General features: G+C 41.9%; 1 protein-coding gene across 1 annotated transcript; it reads right to left on the minus strand.

The window, feature by feature from the left end:
* Positions 1–638: 638 nt before the first annotated feature.
* On the minus strand, positions 639–25460 carry odf2a (outer dense fiber of sperm tails 2a; the record flags this gene model as incomplete). The annotated part of the gene is made up of 19 exons (XM_080477743.1): positions 25339–25460; positions 23733–23852; positions 23110–23223; positions 22847–23032; positions 21875–22038; positions 19486–19609; positions 19165–19287; positions 18431–18508; positions 18255–18326; positions 17075–17191; positions 15548–15733; positions 15355–15464; positions 11731–11866; positions 11421–11531; positions 7726–7956; positions 7381–7481; positions 3989–4151; positions 910–1035; positions 639–809 (listed from the first exon to the last, which is right to left on the minus strand). The coding sequence occupies exons 1-19, from the start codon at positions 25339–25341 to the stop codon at positions 639–641; spliced, it is 2436 nt and encodes an 811-aa protein (XP_080333869.1). The 5' UTR covers positions 25342–25460.

Consider the following 25460-nt stretch of genomic DNA (forward strand, 5'->3'; position numbering starts at 1 on the left):
CAAATAAATACCTTCAGGTAAGAATTGTTTGTGTATCCAACTAAATCTAAATTTGGATGAAATAATGCTGACAAATATGGAACCTGTCCTCCCAAAAAATTTAAATTAATCTGGACAAACGGGAAAAATTGAAGCTTACACTATGGGGAAAAATTAACGTGATAAAAATGGTGGTCGTCCCACAATTCAATTATATTTCCCTGATGTTGCCTGTTGGCACCCACACACACACACACACACACACACACACACACACACACACACACACACACACACACACACACACACACACACACACACACACACACACACACACACACACACACACACACACACACACACACACACAGAGTAGAAATACTCGTTCAAATTTCATCAAAACCAGAGACTTTGAACTGATTTCCATTGTAAGAGGATTTCCTGGATTTAAAAAAAAATAAAGTGACACCTGAGGTCCATGAACTTAATATAATTGATCAATAACCATGATATGAATAAAAATTAAGTGTTTCAGTTTCCATGTCACCATCAGATGGTTCAAAAGTGTAATTTTTTAATGTCTCTGGAACAAATCCATCAGCAAGCCAAAAGCTGCGCGCATAGAGGATGTTTACTTGTAAAAGTGTGGAGGTGTTTGCTCAGATGGGTGAGGGGGCCCGCAGGGAACTGCTGAGGGCCACGTCTCCAAAGACGGTGGCATAGGAAGCTTTGAGGAACTGGACGTAGTTCTGCAGGCTGCGATTGGTGCTGTCCGTCTGCTCCAGGCGGTCCTTCACGTCCTGCAGCCGGCTCTGGTACCGCCGCGTCACCTGAGCAGGAGACCATACACACGTTCCCATCTACAGTTTGCACACAGGAAGTGTGTGTAAGTGTGTGTAAGTGTGTGACTCCCCCATCCGCAGCCCTCACCTCCTCTTTGCTGCGCCTCAGCTGGTTGACCTCTGAGGTGGTCCGGCTCAGCTGAGTTTCCAGGTCCAGTATCTTAGCTTGGGTGGAGCGTTCTTTGGTGGCAGCACGCTCTCTGTTGTCGGACATCTGGACATAGAAACAACACCACGCTGAACTTTTGGACTACTTTAATGCTCTCCTTCTATTTTCATACCAGCAGGATGGTCTCTGATCACGCAGCAGACGATTGTTAGTCCAAACATTCAGTTATAGTTAGGGATGCACTGATACCGATACCGGGATCGGGTTTTGGTCCGATACCAGGCATGAATATTCGTACTCATAAAATTGCCACAGACACCACGACACTGATACCACCTTACGGTAGCGTGCAGTTTACAGCACTTCACAAGGCGCGAGCGGCCAGTGAGGAGCGCACAGCTTGCTCAAAGTGGTTTAGAATCTTTAAACGGCTTTGAGCAAGCTGTGCGCTATTTTTTTGGCCGTCTTGTTCGAAAATTGACCGACAGTTTGAGGCTCGCTGCCAACAACAGTGCACTGAAAAGGAGCTGCCGCTACTTAAACTGGCTTTCGCAGCAAAAATACTGCCTGTGTGTTGTTTGTTCCACTGAGCTTATGACAAAGTTTTACTGAAATGTTTTCTTACAGTATATGTAGCAGTGCCATTAAATAACTAATTGTGAATGTCAGTACATCACAATGTAGGAATGTTGTGCAAATAAATAAATGTGTGTATTGGCCTAAGTACTCGGTATCGGTGAGTACTCAAATGCAAGTACTCATACACTACTTTGGAAAGAAGTGGTATCGGTACATCCCTAGTTATCGTCACACAGACCGATCTTTACCTATAAGAACGAGAAGTGTTGCAACATAAGCACCACAGAACCACCGAGGCAGCCGGAATCAGGTCTCCAACATGAAATCTACAGATTGAATTGACAAGCACCTGGAAAAACCAGCACCAGAGCCCTGTACTACGAAGCGGGATTTTGTCTTATCCAGGTACCTTCAAGGATCAAGCCTTGGTTTTCCCTACTATGACCCTGGTTCACTTCTTACCAGGGAAAATCACCACAGTAACTTATGATGAACGGCTAACCTGCTCCGGAGCAGGATATGTTCTGGATAAGAGATCAGGGAGTATAAAAGCTCCGCCTCCTGACCAATCAGATCGCACGGGGGCGGAGCTTCAAAACAACTCCTGAAATGTTTGTGCGGTAAAAAAGTGAAACTGATCACAGTTGCGTGCCTGTCCATTTATGTTATCAGATGAATTGATATCTTATAATCTCATGAAGTTATTCATTAACATTTACCGCCAGCACTCCTTCCTGGCTTTTGCTGCGGGAACAGTGTTTTCTTTTGGCTTTTCAAGTCTTCATATTTTGCCTGCTCCTCCATTACCAAAGCTCCTCTGCAGAGTCTGTGATTGGTCAGACGGTGCAAATTCTGCCCCATTTATGTAAATGCACATTGATCCCGATGGGAAAACCCTGGGTTGAATTATCAAGATGATAACCTGCTTTGTAGTAATGCTTATCAAGGATTGTGAATGTCATGCTTTGCAATCCAGATAGCAGAGTGGTATCCGGGTGTGTTAATCCTGCTTCATAGTACAGGCCTTTGGTAACATTTCGAAAGTAAATTCCACTGTGATGGACACATATTGTGCACGGTATGTCTAACACTAGGACTAATATGAGATGCCACTGCTGACAGTCGTAGTCAGTCAGAGTATCACCTGCTGATAAACACAGAACTGTCTCTCTGTTCCCTCTTGTGTCAAGCTGCTGCATTCACAGGTACTAAACCAGTGGTCACCAACCCTTTTCAAGCCAAGATCACTTTCCATGTCAGATCAAAAGTGACGATCTACCATCCATGGGGGGATGGGCAACATGATTCATTCAAACGATTAATCCGATAAAACGATTATTTTTTTTACAATCAATTATGTTCCCATTATTTGATTATTATAGCAATGTGCACAAAATAAAGATTCTTCTAACATTTCAACATTTGTAATATAGTATTGTTCCTAAAATCTCTCGAAATAACAAAATAATATTCAAGTAAGAATTAAGTAGTGCAAAACAATAATAATTAGAATAAACAAGTACATGCTGTGTTAAAACAACTAGTAACCATTTGACATACAGTCCTGCCTGGATTATCCAGACAGACCTCATTTCTCCGGTGTCTGGGGAACTAAAATTGTCTGGATAATAAAAATTATGTATGGCAACACAGTGTGTTGTAAATCAAAACTCTTTGTGATGTTGTTTTCAATACCACATGTACAGCATGTTCAACAACAGTATGTTATTCTTTTTAAATGTTTAACTAGATGAAAATAAGTTTGTCATATAACAATACATTTCATAAAACTGTGCTGCAGACCGGTACCAGTCCGTGAATCATTTGGTTCTGGCCACAAAGACAGAGTAAAGAGTTTTATTTTGACAATACTCATTTAAGTTTCCATTAGTCTGCATTGAGTTTTATTTTGATAAATGCTTCACTTCTGTCAATGCTAATTGGAGAGATGATTGGTGTAAAGATCGACTTTTAACTGGCCAAAGATCGACCTGTCGATCGACGGGTTGAAGACTGCGGCTCTATAGAATGTGATCATTGTGAGTCCACCCAGCTCCCATAAAAAGCTGGCACTATCTGTTGTTCTTCAGAAAACTTTATTGTAACTCTTAGAGAACTTCATTTTTCTTCACTTCTTTCAGAAAGCATACCAGAAACTTCAGTCAGCAGCAGAAGCTTTTATTCTCACCAACCTTTGTACAGGAAAATCCACCAAATATCTCATCAATGACCTTTATTTAAGAATACTCTCTCTCCCTTTAACGCACTGTATTCATAGTTAACCTTGACTACACATGCTAGGAGCAGCAGGTGCCACAACGCGGCACCCGGGGGAGCTGCTGGGGTCAAAGGTGACGCCTCCAATTGCAAGTCTGCTTTCATATGCTCATAGTGTGCCAAAGTCCAGCGACATAAACAGAGATTAAGCGTGTTGGGAGTTGAGGGAATCATAAACACTGATTGATGATGAACTTCAAACCTGTTGGCGAGCATCGTTCAGAGCTTCCTCCAGCTTCCTGTTGAGCAGAGAACTTTCCCGTGTTTTCTCTTCAAGGCGGAGCTGATTGTTGTGGATTGTCTCCTCTCGTTTGGTGATGACAGCCAGCAGCTCAGTGTTCTGACTGCCGGCTTCTTCCAGCTTTCTGAGGGATGACACCGGAGAGGAGCTGTGATCATCATCAGGCTCATATGTTTTCATGTCGTCCAGAGTATGCGTGTGAAAAAGTGTGTGAAACCCTTTACTCACTTGTCAGAAGGAATCTAAAAAATGTCTTCCATTAAAATCAACAAAACAGCCAAACAGAGTGCATTTCAACGATAAAGGGAACAAATGTCAGAATCTCTGTGTGTGCTATGTCAGCTGCAGGTCTGAGTCTACATACAGGACTTCAATTTCCCTGTTTGGACACTAACAACAAGGCCTCATTCGCCAGGCTTCATTACTCATCCATAAGTGACATTAAGTGATCAATGTTTGTGATCATTAAATGAAAATTGACAAAAGAGCTTGGGACATCGAATGAGTCATGGTTTAATGACGTTACCGGACCCAAGCAAAATAAATGACATCAGATCCTGTCTTTTACCTTAACAAAGTTGACCTTTTAACACACCTGGACTGGTGTCTTCACCTGAGGAATCACTGGACGGTTTTGCCCTGGTTGATGCAAGAACACTTGGTTGAGTATTCTCCCAAGTTAACCCAACGACCTGCCCTTTAGATCCAATTCCTACATCACATTTTAAGTCATTTTATGGGTTCTTTGACTAACAGCTTTTAAACATGGTCAACTGCTCTCTTCAGACGGGTGTTTTCCGCACCGCCTTTAAAACGGCCGTGGTGAGGCTCGTTGTGAAGGAGAGCAGTTTAGACCCCAAGGTTCTTAATAACTACCGTCCTGTATCCAACTTACCATTTTTAAGCAAAATGTTTGAAAAAAAGGTTTTTACTGAATTCAATTATTTTCTAATTACAAATAACATTTTAGAGACACATCAGTCTGGTTTTAGGAAGAACCACAGCACAAAGACAGCCCTTTAAACCAACCTGGTTGTTGGATGTTGGGGAATTCGCCGGACTGCCCGGGCTGGGGGGATCTGTGGGGCAGTGCCCCCTGTGGTTAGAGGCTGTGCCACTCGGAGTGTCGACAGCCCCCAAATGTGGCCCTTTCCTCACCGCCCTGCCATGTCTCCATACCACAAGGCATGTCTACATGTGTGTGTGCGTCTGTGTGTGTTCATTTGTTTCTTAATTCGGGGCCGAGCAGAAAGGCCCAGGCCTCCAAAGTCAGGTCACTATTGTTTTTGTAATGTTTCTAATTATTATTCTTTTTTTGCACATAAACTCACCAAATTTGGCACGCTCATAAAGACTGGCGATAGAATTAAGGACATTTTTTAATTAACCCCCAGAGTGCCAAAATGTGCTCTCTAGCGCCACCTACAAACACTACAACAGCTACCAAAAACACTTAAAAGGCAACCACGGCCCATAGGAATGTCGTAGTGAGATCAAACCAAAACTCAATTGTTCGTCTCCTCGAGCCGTACAAATCACATGCTGGAACCCCAGACCTAAATCTGACAGGAAGTCCGCAATTTGCCTTTTAAAATAAGATTTGCAAACGCTAGCTACTCTGAGCGCGAATATCTATCGACTTCAAAAACCTATTAAATGACAGAGGAGACTCTCCTCCTCAATAATCCCGAATATCATTTTCAGTCGTCCAGCGGTTTTGTTTTATTAGCCATCAAAGTTTTGAACACAGAATCCCGCCTCCTCGCCCCAGTTTAAAGCTATCTCCTCTGAGGACGAATATTGTATTGGCTTAAAAATACTATGAAATGATAGAGGAGACTCTCCTGCTCAATAATTCTGTTCCACTTTTTGACTAGTCCAGCAGCTTTTTATCAATTAGCCATAAAAATTCCGAACACCGGATGCCGCTGTCTCCCCCACGTGGCTTTGAGCACAGATTTCACCTACTAAACCTGCTCAAATGTTGTTTTTTAGTTGCTGATGAACCAAAAGTCTGGCTTCATTATAAAGAAGTTCTGTGTGTAGAAAATATTAATGATGCGTCTCATAGCGGGGCGCAGTGCAGCCTCATGCAGACCTCAGCCTGCGGTCATAATGCCATACAAGACCTGAGCCCAGTTGATCAGGAGCCACTGGGGCAAAACAAACATAAACCTGGCTATCATCTGCAGAGAAATTAAACAAGATAGCAGGCTTTTTCAGAATGGAATCCAGTGGAAATATGTACAGTGAACAAAGCAGAGGCCCTAAATTTGAGCCCCGTGGAACAGCAAATGATACAGGAACCAATGAGGATTCAGAGCCATCAATGCTTACACACACTGTTCTGTCTGCCAGGTAGGACCTAAATCATGCAGAACAAGAACCACATAGCCACCAGAACCATTGGCCAGGAGGATGTTATTAAAAACCCTGACTCGGTGCTGTACAGAGTTTTAAGACCAGACTGACAAACCTCTAGACCAGGGGTGCCCAAGCTCGGTCCTGGAGGGCCGGAGTCCTGCATGTTTTAGCTCTCTCCCAGTTGCAACACACCTGATTTCAATGAGGGGCTCATTATTGGGCTTTTTCACAACCTTGGTGATGACAGCATCATTAGATTCAGATAAGCTGAAACAGGGAGAGAACTAAAACATGCAGGACACCAGCCCTCCAGGACCGAACTTGGGCACCCCTGCTCTAGACCCTTGTGTTTGTCCAGGTCGAGCTTTAGCGGTGAGTAGACAACCCTCTCTAAGATTTTATAAATAAAAGAAATAACTGAATGAACTGAATGAGGGACTAACTAAACAACCAATTTCCCTAATGAAGCGACCGACCGAATAACCTGCCCAACTGAATGACCAACCGAATGACCTGAGCAAACTGACTGAGCAACTAACCAAACGACCGGATGAACTGACTGACTAATGGACCAGACCTGACAAACCAACCAAAGAAACTGATCTCACTGAGCAACCAACTGAACGGTGACCAAAGAAACTGACCTGGCAGATCTATTAATGGAATGACAGAATGACCAACTGACCTCACAAAGCGATCAAATGACCATTTGAACTGATCAATCAATCCACTGTCTGATTGAGCACCTGAGATGTTTTTGAAGTTGCTTTGACTGTATATACATCTCGAATGAACCGTTTCTAGTCTCTGATTCACAATGTTTTCCTTTTTTTGGCTGAACTGAAACATGATTCAGTCGGTGATGAGAAAGTGAAGCAATGCAAACTACTTTATGGATCTGTGCTTTCAAAAGCTGTTCACCTGATCAAAGATGTGCTGTGTAATTTCATATTGTCAGATGATACAGAAAAGCAGAAGATGTGACTGACCTTTCCAGACTCTCCACTCTCAGTTGCAGCTGTCGGTTCTCCTCCAGGAGAACTTTGTTTTTCTGTCTCACGAGCTCCATTTGGCTGCCCTGAGTCTCCACCTGGTAGCACAGGACCAACTACTCATCAGATGACTGGAAACATGTGCTAATGCACAAGATTACTGTGGTATTGCTAAAACCTTCCCCTTAATAATCTTTAATGACTTCACTCTGTGTGAAACATGCTAGGAGATTTCTGCCTGCAGAACTCATCTGTTGATGCTCATTTCCTATTGTCTGTGACACCGGATGGATCTGACACTATCCTGTGATTGTGACTGGAAATTAAGGTGCAGCATGTGACCTTCATTCGAAGGTCAGCGAGTGTTGCCCCGAGCTCAATGCTGCGTCTCTCCTGGCTGTGCTCCCTGTCCTGCACCTCCTGCAGCTGCAGCTGGGAGCGTCGCAGGGCTTCGGGGAGCGGTTCCAGCTCGGCCAGCCGGGCCAGGAACTCCCCGCGCACCGCCTCAGCCTGCCGCTCCGCCTTAGCCAGCCGAGCACAGTACTCGTCTGCCTCGGCTCGGGTCTTCTGCACCTGGACAGAGGCGGGAAAAAAGGGGAGAACTGGGGTCAGGCCCTTTTTCTGGTTTAACATTATCTGATGCATCCACAGAAATGATCATCTTTGTTAAGGTTGTGCTTTTATACATGGAAACCTTTACATCAGCACTCAAAAAGGAAAATGTATACCGTATTTTCACGACTATAAGGCGCACATAAAAGTCTTAGATTTTCTTCAAAATGTGCGGCGCGCCCTATGGTGCAGTGCGCCCTATGTGTGTGTTGTTGTTGTAAAGCGGACGTAGTAGTGAACACCATGAGAACGTTAAAGGGGGAAGTGTGGGCGTGGATTGTATATAAATGAACGGGTATGTGCGTTATGCAGAACATCGTTGTTTTAACAACCCTGAAAATGGAGAAGAGACACGCTTATGAAGCACAGTTTAAACTGAAGGCCATCAGCTACGCGGAGGAACATGGAAATCGAGCAGCCGCGAGAGAATTTAAGATTAATGAATCGATGGTTCGCAAGTGGAGGAAGCTGGAAAACGAGCTCCGACAGGTGAAGAAGACGCAGCTGAGTTTCCGCGGACATAAGGCGAGGTGGCCCGAGTTGGAGGAAATACTCGAGCAGTGGATCATCGCACAAAGAACGAGTGGGAGAAGCGTTTCGACGGTCACCATTCGACTAAAAGCAGTAACGCTAGCAGAAGAAATGAAAATTGAACATTTCCGCTGGACATCGGTGTGAACCGGCCGTTCAAAGTAAGGCTGCGAGCGGCGTGGGAGCGATGGATGACCGATGGAGACCACAGTTTCACTAAGAGTGGAAGGCAGCGCCGGGCGAGTTACGCCACAATTTGCAAATGGATTGTAGATGCTTGGGCTAGCGTGTCTGCTGGCACTGTTGTTCGAGCTTTCGCAAAAGCCGGCATCATTTCCAAGGAGCCGCACGGCACGGAAAGTGACTCTGACAGTGAAGAACAGGAACCTGGTATGTTTGATGGAGATTTAGCGCAGCTGTTCAATTCAGAAACAGAGGATGAGGAGTTCGATGGGTTTGATTGATGACGATTACAGGTAAAAAAAATGTTAGTACTTTGTAATCAATACTTAAATAAAGCACAACCAAACTCAGTTTTGCTCCCGCTCTATTTTTAAATACGCACACTTGTATGCTTGTGTGCGTGTGTTGTTGTAATGCGGACACCGTGAGAACGTTAAAGGGGGAAGTGTGGGCATGGAACCCGCGCCCTATGAGCAGGTGCGCCATATGTGTGTGTTAAATGCAGTAATGGCACACATAACTGAGACTGCGCCTTTTAGTACGGTGCGCCTTTTGGTCGTGAAAATACGGTACAAACAAACACACAGAGCCTAAAGCTAACCTACTACAGTATGTGAAGCCCTTACAGCAGAGATCTCTAACCTCGGTCCTGGAGGGCCCCTGTCCTGCATGTTTTAGCTCTCTCCCAGTTGCAACACACCTGATTGCAATGAGGGGCTCGTTATTGGCCTTTTTTCCCCATTGTGGTGATGACGTCATCATTAGATTCAGGTATGTTGAAACGGAGAGAGAACTAAAACATGCAGGACAGGGGCCCTCCAGGACTGGGGTTGGGCACCCCTGCCTTACGGGGTCTTATTCTGTAACTTTCACATTTCTCCCATAATAACAGTAAAGTAATGACAGAAACAGAATCCGGGTCAATCACAGTGTGTTAAATCACATTTTTACATATTATTGTGAGGTGGCGCAGTCGTGCATGAAATGTGCAAATAAGATATAATAACCTTCTACAGAGATGTTTATACTATTGAAAACATTTTGTGAGCAATACACAACACAAATGTGTGATTGCGATAGTTGATTTTTTTGACACTTTCCAACAGATTTCACTGGATAAAAATCCCAGTTGGCCAATGAACGTCTGGCTCTCTGTTCTGTGTGTGAACATAGCTTCAATGAAAGAAGCTTTATGCATGAATTGGTACCATTTGTAAAGTGGCACCAGAAATCTCACTGCTTTATGACGGACGATTGAAACTGCACGTTTCGCTCTAAACACACAAAGACACTACACACCAGAGGTCTTCAACCTTGGCCCTCGAGGGCCCCTGTCCTGCATGTTTTAGTTCTCTCCCTGCTTCAGCATACCTGAATCTAATGATGATGTCATCACCAAGGTTGGGGAAAAAGCCCAATAAACTGCCCCTCATTGCAGTCAGGTGTAGCTAAAACATGCAGGACAGGGGCTGTCGAGGACCGAGGTTGGAGACCTCTGCTACACACTTCCACCTTGGAGCGATTATTGAAGGTAATGAACATATATCATAGGAAGCAATAGGATACTTCTTTTTATTACATTCTCCTATATAGGACAGAATCAATTCAATTCAATTCAATTCAATTTTCTAGGTGCTTTTAACAGAGAGAAACCCAACAAACATAACCGACTGTGGAAAGGAAAAACTCCCTCTAACAGGAAGAAACCTTTGCAGAACCAGACTCGGCTTTCTGCTGGCCGGTTGGGGTGAGGGGAGAGAGGAGAGGAAAGGACAAGACAGACGGACAGATCGGGGTAGGGAAACAGACCCCGGCCCGGGGAAAGGGTAGGGGGTAGGGGTAGCGATTCAATATGTTCTACATAACAGTCAGGGTCTCCATGACATGATGATAAAAGTGTTTTCTGCTGTGGCATAAAGAAGAAACACACCAAACATTTCTAACCAAACTCTCTCCAGATATTTGATTTTGTACAGGTTCAAGGGAAGTTAAATACTTCATTCCAGTCTTCACAGGACATGTTAAACGTGCCTTCCTTTTCCTATACATTTTTGAGATATTGATTAAATTAATCTGGCATTTTGTCAATTTGGTCAACTTCTTGTTGAGTTTTCGGGATGTGTGTAAGAGATTTTTTGGTGCGTTGTGGTGTGTTACATAAGTGTACCAAATCTTGTAGATGTAAGTGAAATGTAAATGCTTAATTTTCAAAATTTTGCAGGTGGAGCTGTTGAGCCCTTTTGCCACTCATGGACATTTAGGACCTCTAAAATGCATTGGTTTTGCCGGTAGGAATAATAATAATCTAAACTTTCAGTGCTTTGACCCAAATAATCAGAGCAATTGCAATAGGGTCTTACGTACCCGTGGTGCTCAGAGCATGTACAGATCTGTAGACCAGACTCACTGTTTACAGCAGGTGGCGCTTTGGCCCAGTGTCAATATTGAAGAACATTCATGAATGTTGTTGCTGGAGGTTGTAGATGTGGTGTTTTCTTTGTAGTTCATGAGAGCCCCACCGCCACATTCCTCTACAGTTGCTGTCACTGATGCCCCTCCTCAGGTTGATCCTCGCATCAGCAGCCAGTGAGAATAAAAAGCTCAGTTCATTTTATCTTCTCCTCAGGAGATGAAATCTGTGTTGCATTTGTGTACCATCACAGTCCTCTTGTGAAATCTAAACGAGAGCATTTCACAGTCGCGACACATACCTGCACCTTGTAGCTGTCCAGCAGGCTCTCGTACTGTTTGATGGAAGCTTTGACCTGCTGCAGCTCCGACTGAGACAAGGCCAGCTTCTCCTCCACTGCAGACGACGCAGTCTGGAAGGATTATCATTCAATTAATGTGATGACAGTCAGTGTAACTCCATTAAGAGTGAAACATGGAGACAAGAAGGACGTTGGTCAAGTCAGATACGTGTGTGTGTGTGTGTGTGTGTGTGTGTGTGTGTGTGTGTGTGTGTGTGTGTGTGTGTGTGTGTGTGTGTGTGTGTGTGTGTGTGTGTGTGTGTGTGTGTACCTTCAGTGTCTGGTTCTCCAGTTTGGCTGCTGTGTTCTCTGTGGTGAGTCCATGCAGGTGATCCAACAGCGCTTCCCTGTCTGCTCTGCTCTGATCGTCTGCACAGTGTCGCCGCTCCGTCAGCTCAGACACCCGGCTAAAGCAGGGACACAGTAGAAATGATACCATGTTTTTTAATCCTACAACTGCAGCTTGTTTGTGCACTGACAATAACTTAGTTATACCAGTTGATTCGGACAGATGTTTGAATCATTCAACCTCTACATACTATTTGGTTAAAAATTGATCCATTCTGATTCTGACAACAGCTCAAATACCCCAAATGTGACCTTTTTATCATCAACTTACAGATCATTTAATAAAGTGACAAAAGATACACCAGAATTCTCATAAACCTCGGCTCTTCTGGTGTGAAGTCAAGAAAAACTGATTTGAAAATTGGCTGTTCTCATTTTCATGTTGAACACAGAATCTTATTTTGATGAAAAACCCCTGCTGTACGTTGCTGTACACAAAAAGTGCAAAACAAACAAACAAAACAAGATGATACACTTCACTGCTTGTAAATTCTATATTTATCAGTCATACAGCCTATTTCACATCCTTCTTTTATATTTTACGACGAGTGAATTCTCAAAAATGACCAGCACCACACTGTGAAATAGTGAAATAAACAGTTTGAAAAGGTTAAAAAATACAGCAAGTATAAACACTGCCTGAGAATAATCGTAAGTGCATTGCAGAGAATGAATCAACATTAAGAAGCTACGGTCTGACTACTGCTGTGATACCACTTTGTACCAATGTGACACTAGTGCTCCACCCCTATGGAAGGGCTCCAGAAAAAAAAAGGAATCATGCACTTCAAGAAAAACATCTAAACTCCATGTCGAGACTTTTTTTCCCCCACAGATTAAAAAAAAAGTCAAAATACAATGTAGAGGGTTTTTTTTTCTTTTCACAATGCACTTTGAAAGAAAGTCTAAATATCCAGCGCATGTGACTGCTTCTACAAAAAGCATTTTCAGGCAGTTTAATTGACTGGTGAAATTATACTTCACAACAGATTTTAGCTCATTAAAACAGAGTTATACTTTGAAGAGCCAGCACAGCGTGCAGCTCTCAGTAGCTCCACACTGACTTCTTACAGAGTATGAGGGACACAAGCACTGATCCCGTGGGGCTTTGGGGCTTTTTAAAATGTATTTGTGGCAGAGAGGTGATGAAGCCCTGATGTGAATCAGGTGTGCCGCCTCACCTCTCTGTCCATAAAGGACGAGCCGCCCTGACACTCGGTGTGACAGGCGGGAGACACAGACAACTGAGACTGAAGAGTCAGTGGGTCTGTGTGACATTTTGTGTTCATTTTGAGTAATTTAAATAAAAATAATTTTGGTTTTGGGAACTTCTGACTCCGTGACTCAGTGGGGGAACCCGGCGGTGGTGTGCTCTACTGCCACAGGATTAATAAACAAGGAAATCCTGTGTCAAAACCGATGTTCAGGAGCAGTGAGCAACACTAAATAGTCACAATAATGTGATTATTTTGGCATCCATGGGCAAATGATGAGGAATAGACCAGAGGAGAGGGACATTTCCAGTTTGTATCAAAATTAAAAAAAATCTCGACAGTGAATTTCAACTTTGTTCTCAAAGTGCATGATGTTTTTTTGTTTCTTTTACCTCCAAATAATTTTTTTTCTTCCGTGAGTGGCCCTAAAGGCTTCTGTCCAGTCCCAGAACACAAAGGCAGTAAATTCTCACCCAGACTCCCTGTGATGGACGGCTGACCTCTGCAGGCTGACCTCTGCCTTCACACACTATCGGCCCCATCATCTCAAGCTCCACTGATCAAGCTGCATCAGTGCAGGTAAAATTATTGTTTTAACTTCCTGTGTTAATTTTTTTTCAATTTGACATGTTTAAAAAAGTGTAATGGTTTATTTTATGTCAGGTCTCACAGTGGCTGCAGTTAAACTCTTGACGTCATGAAGTAAAAAACAAAAAAAAGTGATGAAATGGATAAATCTACTTTAAGAAGTTCTCAGATGGTTCTCTGAAAACAATAAGGTTGGATGCACACTTACAAAGTTAAATGAAACGATCACATAATCATATGGTGGTGTGCTGTGACAGATACAGGAGGCTCAACTCAACTCAAAACATTCAGAATAAACATAATTTCTGTGCATTGGTCGGTGATTCTGTGTGTTAATTACAGATTCACAAAGTTGTGTGATTAATTAAAATCAATTAATTAATTTTTTTTTTTAAGTGGTACATGAAGATGGATGTGACTAACTGCTGCCACCCAGTGCATAAAGTGTGATTATTGTAGTCACACATACTATAGCTTTAAACAGCAATAAGCCATGACTCATCTACAATATACACAAAGTATGCTGAGCTGGATTTCTCTCGTCACTATGTTAGCATTACCTAACCCGCCTCAGATTTGTGATGGGTTGTTAGAAACATTCAGAACTGATCTGTGTGTGGTTTTATCTGCTAGAGGAAAGTTTGACTTTACATTTCTAGGTGTGTGAATCGTCTGTGCTGTCTCCATGTGTTCATGGGGGCGAGGAGGACGTGTAACCGAGGGTCACACACGCCATAAAATGTGCAACATACAAACTGTGAGTTGAAACAGGAGATGATCTTCAGGCGGTAACTGAGACACCAGCAGCGTTACACTGAGACACCTGTGACCTAAACCGAGGAACCAAACTGACAACTCACCTGTAACCAGATCAAGTCATTGCGATGACTTTATCTGGTTACATTGTGAGTGATGACTTTATTCTTGAACTTTAGTGTACAGAATGTGCAAATAAGATGTTTGAACCTTAAACAAAGAAGTTTATACTAACACCTTAATAGTGAGGTGAATATTTTTGATTGTAATAAATTAATACTTGATCAAAGGGAAAGACACATGGGCCGAAGATTCACAACAGATCAATAGGGTGTTATACTCAAAAGATCAAATTATCTGTCAAAATGTGTAAGGTATAAAATGATCCCGTTTGAAATTTTACATAGATTTCATATTACACCGCATAAACCAAATAAAATTCATTCTGATGTTTTAGACCTGTGTTGGCATGGATGTGGGAAGTCTTGCACCATAATACATCTCTTTTGGTTTTGTCCCAAGGTTAAACATGTAGAAGATTCTATTTGTGAATTATTCAATGTGATATTTTAGTTGTCACCTCTGGGATGTTTATTACCGAACAAAGTAGACAAAGACTAATTGTTTTTTTTCCTGTTATTAGTGTAAATGATCGTGGTTTACAAATTGATATAAAAATAAAACCCAATTGAAGATTTTCTATTGTATCCACAAAGAACTGGACAGAACAAGATCTGACTTATTTGTAGCATTTGAATGCAAAACAAGAAATGTGATATGCAATAATTTGCTAATACAAGACAAGCCGTTCATACATTACCTCCCTTTCCCCCTAAACACATTTTATTGTATACAGACTTGATTCAAACTCGAAGGTTAACTAATGATAAATGCACTATATTTGTAGGCGGCTCAGCATGTTTGAAATGTCTATTTTACATGGTGATGACAGTGAAAGTGAAGGTAAACTCTGCTGGAGCTGCGGTTACCTGCTGACCAGCGTCAGTTCGGCCTCCAGTTTGCTCTTGTCTTTGATTTCCTGCTTGAAGCGACTCTGCCAGGTCTCAGCTGCTGACAGCGCCTCGGACAACTGCTTCTCCTGTTGGGGGACACGTCACATTTCCGTCACGGACACTGAAAAGTCCCTGGTGTCTGCGTGACTTGTACTGACGCTTGGCGTACCATTTCCAGCAGTTGGATGCTCAGCTGGCCTGCGGCGTCCTCGCTGCGCTCAGCGCGCTGTTTCTGGGCTCGCGTGGCTCGTTTCAGAGCGTCTCGGTCTGCGCTGGCCTGCTGCTTCACGCCGCTCAGCTCATCGCTCAGATGCTCTATCTTGGCCTTCTGCAGGTGGGCTGCTCGCTCCAGGTTCTGAAACAAAGCATTTACTATCACCCACATCCTTTTGGACACGGCAGGATCAGAACTACGTCATCGTCTAATAAGTCTTTTTTTTTTAATACATATTAATTTGTTTTACTGCATTTGAATCCTTTTTAGATGTGTTGTTGTCTATTAGAAAGCGAGAGAGAAAATAGGTCCTCTAAACCCTGGACATACAGAAAATTTATATCAATATCTGTTCTATAACTCCTCTAACCAAGAATCATAATTCACTAAAAAAGAAGTTTCTAAAGGTTTCTAAATTTACACCAAAACTGAACTGAAAATATAATAAATATAGATTTATTTTCTACATTTCATATAGAAAATAAATTAAATCAGACAAAGTTCATTGTGATTTTATATTTCTGGCTCCAAACAAGCAGTGACAAGTTTATTTACGCATCGATGAGCCACCACAAGTTGTTGAAAGAAGGTGAATTCAAGGATGTAAGGATTATTGCTGTTTTTAGCCGTTACACTGAAGTGTTACGAAGAGTAAAATCAATGTTAATAAGGGAGAAATACTACACTGGCATGCACAGGCCTGCTAAAAAATAAACCTACTGCATAAAGGACTATTTGGGTCTCCCTTATACGGAGAAATTATTGGAAATAATATGCAGCTGAAGATAATAAAAAAGTGGATGAACTTATGGAGGGACAATCTCCTAAACTCCAGAATAAAACTCTGCAGTGAAAGGTGAGGTTACAAATATTTGAATCTAACAAATATCCTTTTATTCACTCATGATAGTCGCCACCTTGAACTTTATAAAAAGTTCCTTGAAAGATCACCTGCTGCGAATCAACATTAAAAAAGACCTCACCACAGACCACTTTCTTAGTTATGCTGCTATAGGTTTAGACTGTCATCAATCAACTGCCCTGCTTCTGAAACTCCTGGTGGGAGGTGGAGTCCACATGTGATGATACAGATTTGTTCTCTGCTCTCTGTACTACCATCGCAATCCTGGACGTAAAATGGTTCTAAATGAGTAAATTAGTTATAAAAAAAAAAGAAAGAACACTATCAGTTGGAAGAACAACAGTTAAAGCATTAACATAGTCTATTTAAGAGTATTTATGGCAACAGTCTTCAAAATTGTGTTTACCTAATAAGGTGCAGCCTTGAATGGAACGTGCACACAGAAAACACAAAACACCTACAAACCACGTGTCTCCGGATTGTGTGTTTAAGCTGAAAAACCCACACATGCACAGGGAGACCTGTGTGGTTTTCTTGCAGAGAAACGTGGCTACTTCTGATCCCGACACCTGAATTCACCCGTGACCCCCTCAGCGTGTGTCCTCAGAGCTCAGACCGACCTTTATCTGCACGCTCAGTCGGCTGTTCTCGGCCGCTTTGCTGCGCAGCTGTCCTTGTAGGTGAGCTCTCGTCGACTCCAGACTCTTGGATATGTTAGCGGAGCTCCTGGCCGTGTCCTACATTCACAAAACACAGAAGAGTTTCCGTCATGCTTCCTACTTTTAGATCAAGGATAACTAGAGCAACTTTTACCCTGCAGACATACAGGACGTGACACTGATTCACATTGAAGAAAATAAAACATTTGCACATCTGTAGTTTTCACCTTCAAACACTTGATGTGCAACTTTACTTAAATCTTCAGAAGATAACACATTTCCTGCAGGACACTAATAACATCTAGTTTACAGGATTGAACATACAGTGAGATATTTGTTTGATTTAGATATTTTTTTCAACTATAAGATTTAAAATACTACATGATCTTGGTCAATTTGTCCACTTTCTCAAAGACTTTCTTTATTGTTTTAATAAAAATTGTTTTTATAAAAACAATTTTTAATTTATTCATAGTGACTTGGTAAGTGTCCTTGGGCAAGACACTGAACCCTGAACTGCCTGGGTGTATGCAGTGTGAGAGTGAGTGGTTGGTGGTGGTCGGAGGGGCCGATGGCGCAGATTAACAGCCTCACCTCCGTCAGTCTGCCCCAGGGCAGCTGTGGCTACATACGTAGTTTACCACCATCCAGTATGGAGGGAATGAATAATGCAATGTAAAGTATCTTTGAGTATCCTGAAAAGTGCTATATAAAACCAATGCATTATTATTATTATTATTAAATTACTTGCAACTGAATGTTGCTACTGCACTTTGTTTTGAGGTATAGACGTCTTTCACATTTTGCTTTATAATGTACTAAAAATCTATTCTCTATTTGTATAACATGGAAGTGAAGCAGTTATTTCTCAGTCACTGATGGAGAGGTGATATTTAATAAGTCTATACTTCCTCCCACTACATTTCCTATATTGTTTATAGGTACTAAGTATAATGCGATTGGAGCCGTATTTGCCCAAATACTCAAATGTCCATTCCAGAAAATACATCATGTAGGTCAGACCATGTCTAAATGTGTGTAAGTGTTGCATGTTTTGCCAGAGTGTGTTTCACAGCAGATTGACAGTGATTCTTGCTGTGTGAAATGAATGAAAACCTCAAACCCTTTTCCACCTCCATACCTTCTGTGCATCTAAAAGCTTAGACAGCTGTTTCACTTCTCTGTCTTTCTCCTGGAGTTTCACCACAATGTGCTACAACAGAAAAGAAACAGTTTTATTTAGATGTGCATACCTGAGAGAGAGAGAGAGAGAGAGAAGTAAAGATTTTAAGGGGTGTAGGTCTGCGTGAAACTCACAGCGTTCTCAGCCTCCATGTCTGCAAGTCTCTGTAGTAACGAGTCCTTCTGCTCCGACAGTCGGATTGTCTCCAGCTGCTTCAAACCACCAACACATGAGAAAGTCTCACAAACTCTTCCTGTGTTCATTCTGCTGGAAAGCTTTTCATAAACCATCTGGTCAAGTAAACAGCGGGACCGTCAAAAACTAGATGTGGTAATGAGGATAAAACCCCAAAACAATTAAAAACAGTTTGCTGCATTATAAACCGTGTTTGGTTCTAGATAAAAAAAACCTTATATCATATTTTACACGATCCCAAGGTTGGTGGTTCAATACCTGTCCAACCTGACGTGTACGGGAAGTTTATTTACATATACATTCTAATTCTTACTCTGTGTGATGTTATCACCGCAGGCCAGACTGGAACCTCCGACAGGCCATCAGGTCCATCGGACTGATTCTAAAGTGACTTATAAAGTGTTTGTTTGAACTGGGCTGTTAAACTGCTCAGAAGTTTGAAGTCATTTATTGTCCTTGATTTGAATAATAAAGAATTATAGAAAGTGGTATTTCAAATCTCAAATTATTTAAAAATGTGTGTCCTGAGTGGAGTTCAGTTTCTCGTTCAAAGATACACTAATAGGGGATCCGAACCCACACCAGCTTGACAGGCCGAGTCGCCGCCTCCATCCATGCAGATCCGTGCGCGCCCCTGCAGCGTGCACGGATAGAAGCCGATCAGAGGGAGTACCTGGGAGTCGTGCTGCTCTCTGATGAGGCGCCGCAGAGCTCGGTTCGTGGCCTCAAAGGTCTCCAGTTTCTGCCGCAGCAGCTCCTCTTGACGGGCGAGGAGCGAGGACTCGGTCCCACTCAGCTGAGACACACACACACACACACACACACACACACACACACACAGAGTGAACACTGAAAGCACAGACATCTCTCTCTCTCTCTCTCTCTCTCTCTCTCTCTCTCTCTCTCTCTCTCTCTCTCTCTCTCTCTCTCTCTCTCTCTCTCTCTCTCTCTCTCTCTCTCTCTCTCTCTGGCAGGTCGGATGCTGCAGACTCACTCTGCTCTCTGCAGCGCGCAATTTGGACACGGACTCTCGCAGGGTTGAAACTTGTTGAGCTGCTGCTGCTCCGTCCACCTCGGCCTCCATCAGCTTCCTGAGCAGAGAGTCTTTGCCCTGCTGCCTGGAGGAGCAAACAGTGAGCTGAAGGTTTCAGGGAGGCAGAGGTCTGCAAATTATCCAAAAAACTAATTCTCGCTGTAAAAACAAATCCCCATTTACAGTCCAGGATGTGATCAGATGATACTGAGTGTGGGACAACAGGGGACAAAGCTGGACATGAATATTGTTAAAGTAAAAGCATTTTAAGGAAGAAATGACCAAATACTTACTGCTTAACATTAAACGAGTAGCTCCAGTTTTCATTCATTGTTAGAAATTTGCGGCATTTTACAGAGAGGAATAAACTTTGAGACAGCTGATGTATCAGTATCATGTGATATTTAAGTTTAAAGTTCTTTACTTTAGTTCAGTTTGAATTCAATGGGGCCCAAGCAGTAAAAGAAAACGGCACATTAACCTCTAATTAAACGATTCAAAATGGTTCCTTTACTTAAAAGCAAAAAAACTGCTAATGTTGTAAAAGTTCAGGTTTAATCAATCTATTGGGAGATTTCTTAAGAAAAAAAACATTACTATGTCTAATTCAGGATGAATAGTATTAAAAACATATCCATGTTTTCACACACTCACCTTTTTAACATGGATCTCATGTGATTTATTGCAATAAGGCTTTCCCTGTTCTGTTTCTTTTTTTTTCTCACTTTTTATTTTATTTTGTCGTTCAACTGTGCGTTAGGTCCAAAATCATGAGACTTGATAAATAAAAACAGAACAGAAACAAAAAAAACCACAAACAAAACAAAACAAAAACAAAAACACAAAAGACAAAAGACAAAAGACAAAGAACAAAGAACAAAGAACAAAGAACAAAAGACATTCATTCAGCAAAACGTTTGGGGACGTGGAGTAGATCAGTCCTCTTAAAATCGTAGGTCATAATTGCTTCTCTTTTGTTTATGGTTTTCTGCATGTAAATGTCCCAGTTTCTAGTAAAGATGGATTCTTATATTCTCAACTTGTATGGAAAGCTTCTCCATAGTATGAATGTCCTCTATTATTGACACCCACTTGTTGTGATTTGGGGCCTCTATTGTGAGCCGGCTGTTTGTGATGTTCTTTCCTGGCTGCTGCTACACACACACACACACACACACACACACACACACACACACACACACACACACACACACACACACACACACACACACAGACACTGGACAGGTATCGGTCCTCTGTCTGACTGATTCCATTCAAATGTCCCAGATATAACATCACAGGCAGATTTGAGGGATCTCAGACTCAAACCCTTCACAGAGAGCAGAGTGCATGCTCTCCCAGAAAGGACCAGAATATACAGTATGTATATGATTTGGTTTCATTTGTCCACATAATCTCCAACAAAGTTGTTGAGCTTTTGTTTGTTTGCTTTTAATTCGGGGTGTAATAAAGTATCTGGTCAGATTTTTCACTGTAATTTTTATTTGTTTTCCAGATATCATTCTACACGTTTTCCGAGATTTCTTCGCTCAGCACTCGTTCCCATTTCGTTTTGACATATACAGTTGAGTTAGTTTTGGATTCCATCGAGAGTGACAGAGGTTTGGGGATGTCACGGCCGTAAGCTCGTACAAATAGGTTTATGATTGGGGTGTCTTTTGTCTTCTTCTGTCAGAATATTTGTGGTGTAGTAAATCTATATCAAAAGGTCCTGGTTCCTGAGGTCATGATCATCTTTTAATTCCTGAAAGCTATTCATTTCTTTTTTTTTTCCCTTGGGGATTCTTACTTCAGCTTTAATAAAAGACAGCTTCGATCATAGCAGCATCTCTTTACAGTCAAAACATTTCATGCTGCATTGAATAAAAGAACCCAGGAAAGGAAGCTGAGGACTGATGAGCAACTTCAATCCTGCAAGAATTAAGATGACATTCTTCTCCCAAAACGATGGAATCTCATCTCCTCACTCACCATGATGCTTTCACACGGTTGTTTACAATTAAAACGTTCCCTGATATGTTACGGGAATTTGGGAAACATTTTACAAATATTTGAAATTGATTTTCAAACCATTTCATGATGTTTTTAAGTGACATTTTACACCTTTTATATTTTCTTTATAATTCAGAGGCAAAATAACATTAATAGATTACTAATAAAATGCTGGAATCATTATATAAAATGAATACTAACGTACTTTAAATCACATAGGGAAAAATTCTAACGTTTTTTTTAGGTGAGATTTGAGATTAACTTGAAGAATTTTGCTCTCCACACTCCTTGTTCTATAAGAAACTGCTTTAAACTCAGTGTGAAGTCCAGTGTTTACCTACTGCCCTCGCCCTCCTCCAGCATCTTCTCCATGGACTGACGTAGGCGGACGTTCTCCTGCTCCATCTCCTCCAGCTCTCTGCTCACCTGGGCAAGCTCCTCCTCCTGCTGGACCAGTGCATGCTGGGAGCCGCTCAGCCGCTCAGAGTGACGCTCAAGCAGCTGCCACACGCACACACACACACACACACACACACACACACACACACACACACACACACACACACACACACACACACACACACACACACACACACACACACACACACAGTCTCATTAAGCCTCCTGGTTGACCTCGAGGTCTGAGCATGTTAGAATTTGACACCAGCTCCACTGCCTTGTTCATTTTTTCTTAAAGATGCTTCCTGGTGCAAAGAGACTGAAATGTCGATTTACAGTTTGTATTGTTGCATTAAGTTTTGTTGCCTTCAATACTGTAAAAGTTGTCTTAAATTTGAGATTTCTTGGGATCTCCACATGTTTTTTTTCTCTCTCAGCTCAAACATCAGTGTTGTGATATTTCTGCTTTTCTTCCCAAAACTGTGTGATCATCATCAAGTTCTCTCTCGCCACTGAGGATTAAATAAGTGAGTGTTACTGAAAAAGCTGACGTATTCTTTGTTATTTTACATTTACAAGGAGCCAGAACTGTCTCTGTTTTGGCCTGCATGGTTGACCGTCCAGCTGTATAATCTTTTGATCAGTTAGTTTGCTGAGGCTCCGATCAGTTTGAACTGCAGTACTTTCGTATTTACGATGCTTTAGGTTTACACTGCTGGGAGAACTTACACAAGAGTTTCTCTACATTCTGTACATGTCTCCGTATGCCTGGACATGAAATTCTTTTTCTCATACATGTTTTTTCCTCTTCATGATGAACGTCTTGACGAATACCCAGATATTACTTATAGTCCAGAACACAAAGTACCATCATTTCCCATCGCTCTGTACCCTCCTGCTGGTGTCTCACCTCATTTTTCAGAGAGCTGACTTCAGTCAGTAAGCAGTCGATCTTCCTCTGGTATTGGCTGATTCGTCCATGCAGACCCTCCTCCTCCTCCTCTTCCACTGAAGTGAGATCAGCCAGTCGCAGCGCAGGTTGGGAGAGTTCGGGTTCTGTTCGTGGAGGAGTGATCTCAAGACAGTGCGTGGGCCCCTGAGTGCAAAACACACTTTCAGTAACTTCAGGTTATTATCTGGGAGTGGGAGATGCTCTGGAGTCACTTTTCAGACCTCCCACTTGAAGGAAGCATCTTGTACGGGGGCTTTTCCTGGAGGGATCCACGGAACCCGAGTTCTGACCTGAGCTGTCGGGCGAATGTTCACCGTGTTCGCCTTCGTTTGCCCCTTCAAAAGACCCACAAAGTCATTTAAACTGCCGGTGAACTCTGCTGCTGGGAACAGAAAAGCTAAAACCACTGGTAAGTGGTGCAGATTTCACAACTTCTGAAATTCTATTATTTCATTTTAGTGATTTGCAATTTTAAAAGGAGTGAAAAACATTGATGATTAGTTCAATAATAAAAAAAGAGGAAATTTCAATTGTAATTGTAGTGAAATAACTGAAATGAAAATAGTGTACAATAACAGTTATGCAGATAAATATCACGAGAGAAGGATCACAATTATAGTCAAGTTTAAATTTAATTTAATAAAAACACAATATGGAAAGTAGATGAACAAATATTGAATTCCAATCCAAATTAAAGGGTTTTAAGTTGCATTTTAAAGCTGGTAACAGATTATGTTACTAGAAACTGACCAACCAGAATGCAGCTTCACTTCTCAGCGTCTCATGATGATAAAACATGATAAAAACATCCGCTGAAGCAGTGGATAATGAGACGCTGACTGACCTGAGGGGTCCTGACAGGACTCTGCCTCTTAAAAGTCTTCACGTGGACGTGGACTGGTGTGGCCTCGTCAACATGGAGGTGGATCGGAGGGGAACTGGACCGGGTTCTCATTGTTCTCCTCTGTGAAACATCGGCAAGAAAAAAGGTTTCTGGTAGAACTGTTCATGATGTGTGTGAGTGTGTATGGGAAAAAAAGCATCACACCAAATATGACTAATACCTGCCGCTTTTCATTATCCTTTCCTGTAAATTGGACACGTTTACTCATTACTGCAGCCTAGAAACACCATATCCCATCACCAGCAACTACAACGGTTTATCAATTTATAATCAGCCGATCTGTCAGGCGAGGTGATGAAAATGAACCACTGAGGTTCAGAATGAGCAACAGGTTTGTGAAAAAAGGGGATTAAAATGAGTGTGAATGTGTTGGGATTGATCCATGAAGCTTCACCTGCTCTGAAGTGCTTAAGAGTACAGATCAAAACAAAACCAGATCAGGCCACTTTGGTGGACTGAAGAATAAACCTTGAAAACTACCAAGCGCTCTCCTTTTGTATGTCGGTGAGAGTGGGTGTGTTCAAGTCAAGCGGTGATTGGCTTCACTATCAGAGATCAGAGAGGACGTCTGCAGCCGTTCATAGAGGAACAGAGACGTGAACCACTAGATTACAGGAAAAAAAACGAGTGAGATTCATCAATGCAATAGGATGTAGAAATGGGATTATTTTCATAACACACAAAACATTTGGTCTAAACAGTTCATGTATTCTTAAATTGTTCTACAACCTAAACTCGAGAAATGTGATTTTAATAAAACGGGACGCATACAGGTTTTGACAGGATTTAATGTGGAGGAGGCAGCTTTCTCAGGTTTGAAATAGCCGACTAAAACAAATATTTAAAATCCCAACTTAGAACAGAAGATCAGATCAGAGAAGATGGTGGCGTTTCTAGATTGTTCCTACACCTGGCTTCTTTTCTGCATCTTTAATTTACATGACACAGTGCAGTGTGTTCACAGACCGGTTTTAAGTACAGAATAATGCTGGTTTCTAAATAAAGCAATGACTGAAAGCACAGACACTTCTCGACGTCGACATTTCACATTTTCAGTAGAGTTTCAAGTAGACTGGGAAGCTCATGATATAATTACCTCTGTAAGGCTCTTAAAAGCTCCTTTTTATATGCAGTCGTGTATCTGACTTGTTGCCAATAAACTTGGCTTGTTCTAAGAGATAATAATAATAATAATAATAATAATAATAATAATAATAATAATAATAATAATAATAATAATAATAATAATACAAGGAAATCAGTGGGAAGAAAAAAAGATTCAGCTACAAAAGTCATCAGATTCTCTGAAGTTTTTAAATGTGGTGGACAGTTTCATTCATTCACCATCAAATAACACACACACACACACACACACACACACACACACACACACACACACACACACACACACACACACACACACACACACACACACACACACACACACACACACACACACACGGTCGTCTGACATTAGGTTTAAGAACAAGCGATAACAGCGGGTTTTTAGCCTCTCTGACATAAATTACCACATTATGCATCTTACCATAAGAAATGCTCGGATAAAGTCTTCAAGATGGAGTTGAAAGCCTCATTGGAAAAGCGATGCTTGTAGTTTAAGAGCTGAATAAAATCTGTTGTAGTCTTAGAAAAACTCCCGTAAAGTCC

Source organism: Lipophrys pholis (assembly GCF_963383615.2).
Source record: "Lipophrys pholis genome assembly, chromosome: 12".
In the NCBI taxonomy this organism is placed as follows: Eukaryota; Metazoa; Chordata; class Actinopteri; order Blenniiformes; family Blenniidae; genus Lipophrys; species Lipophrys pholis.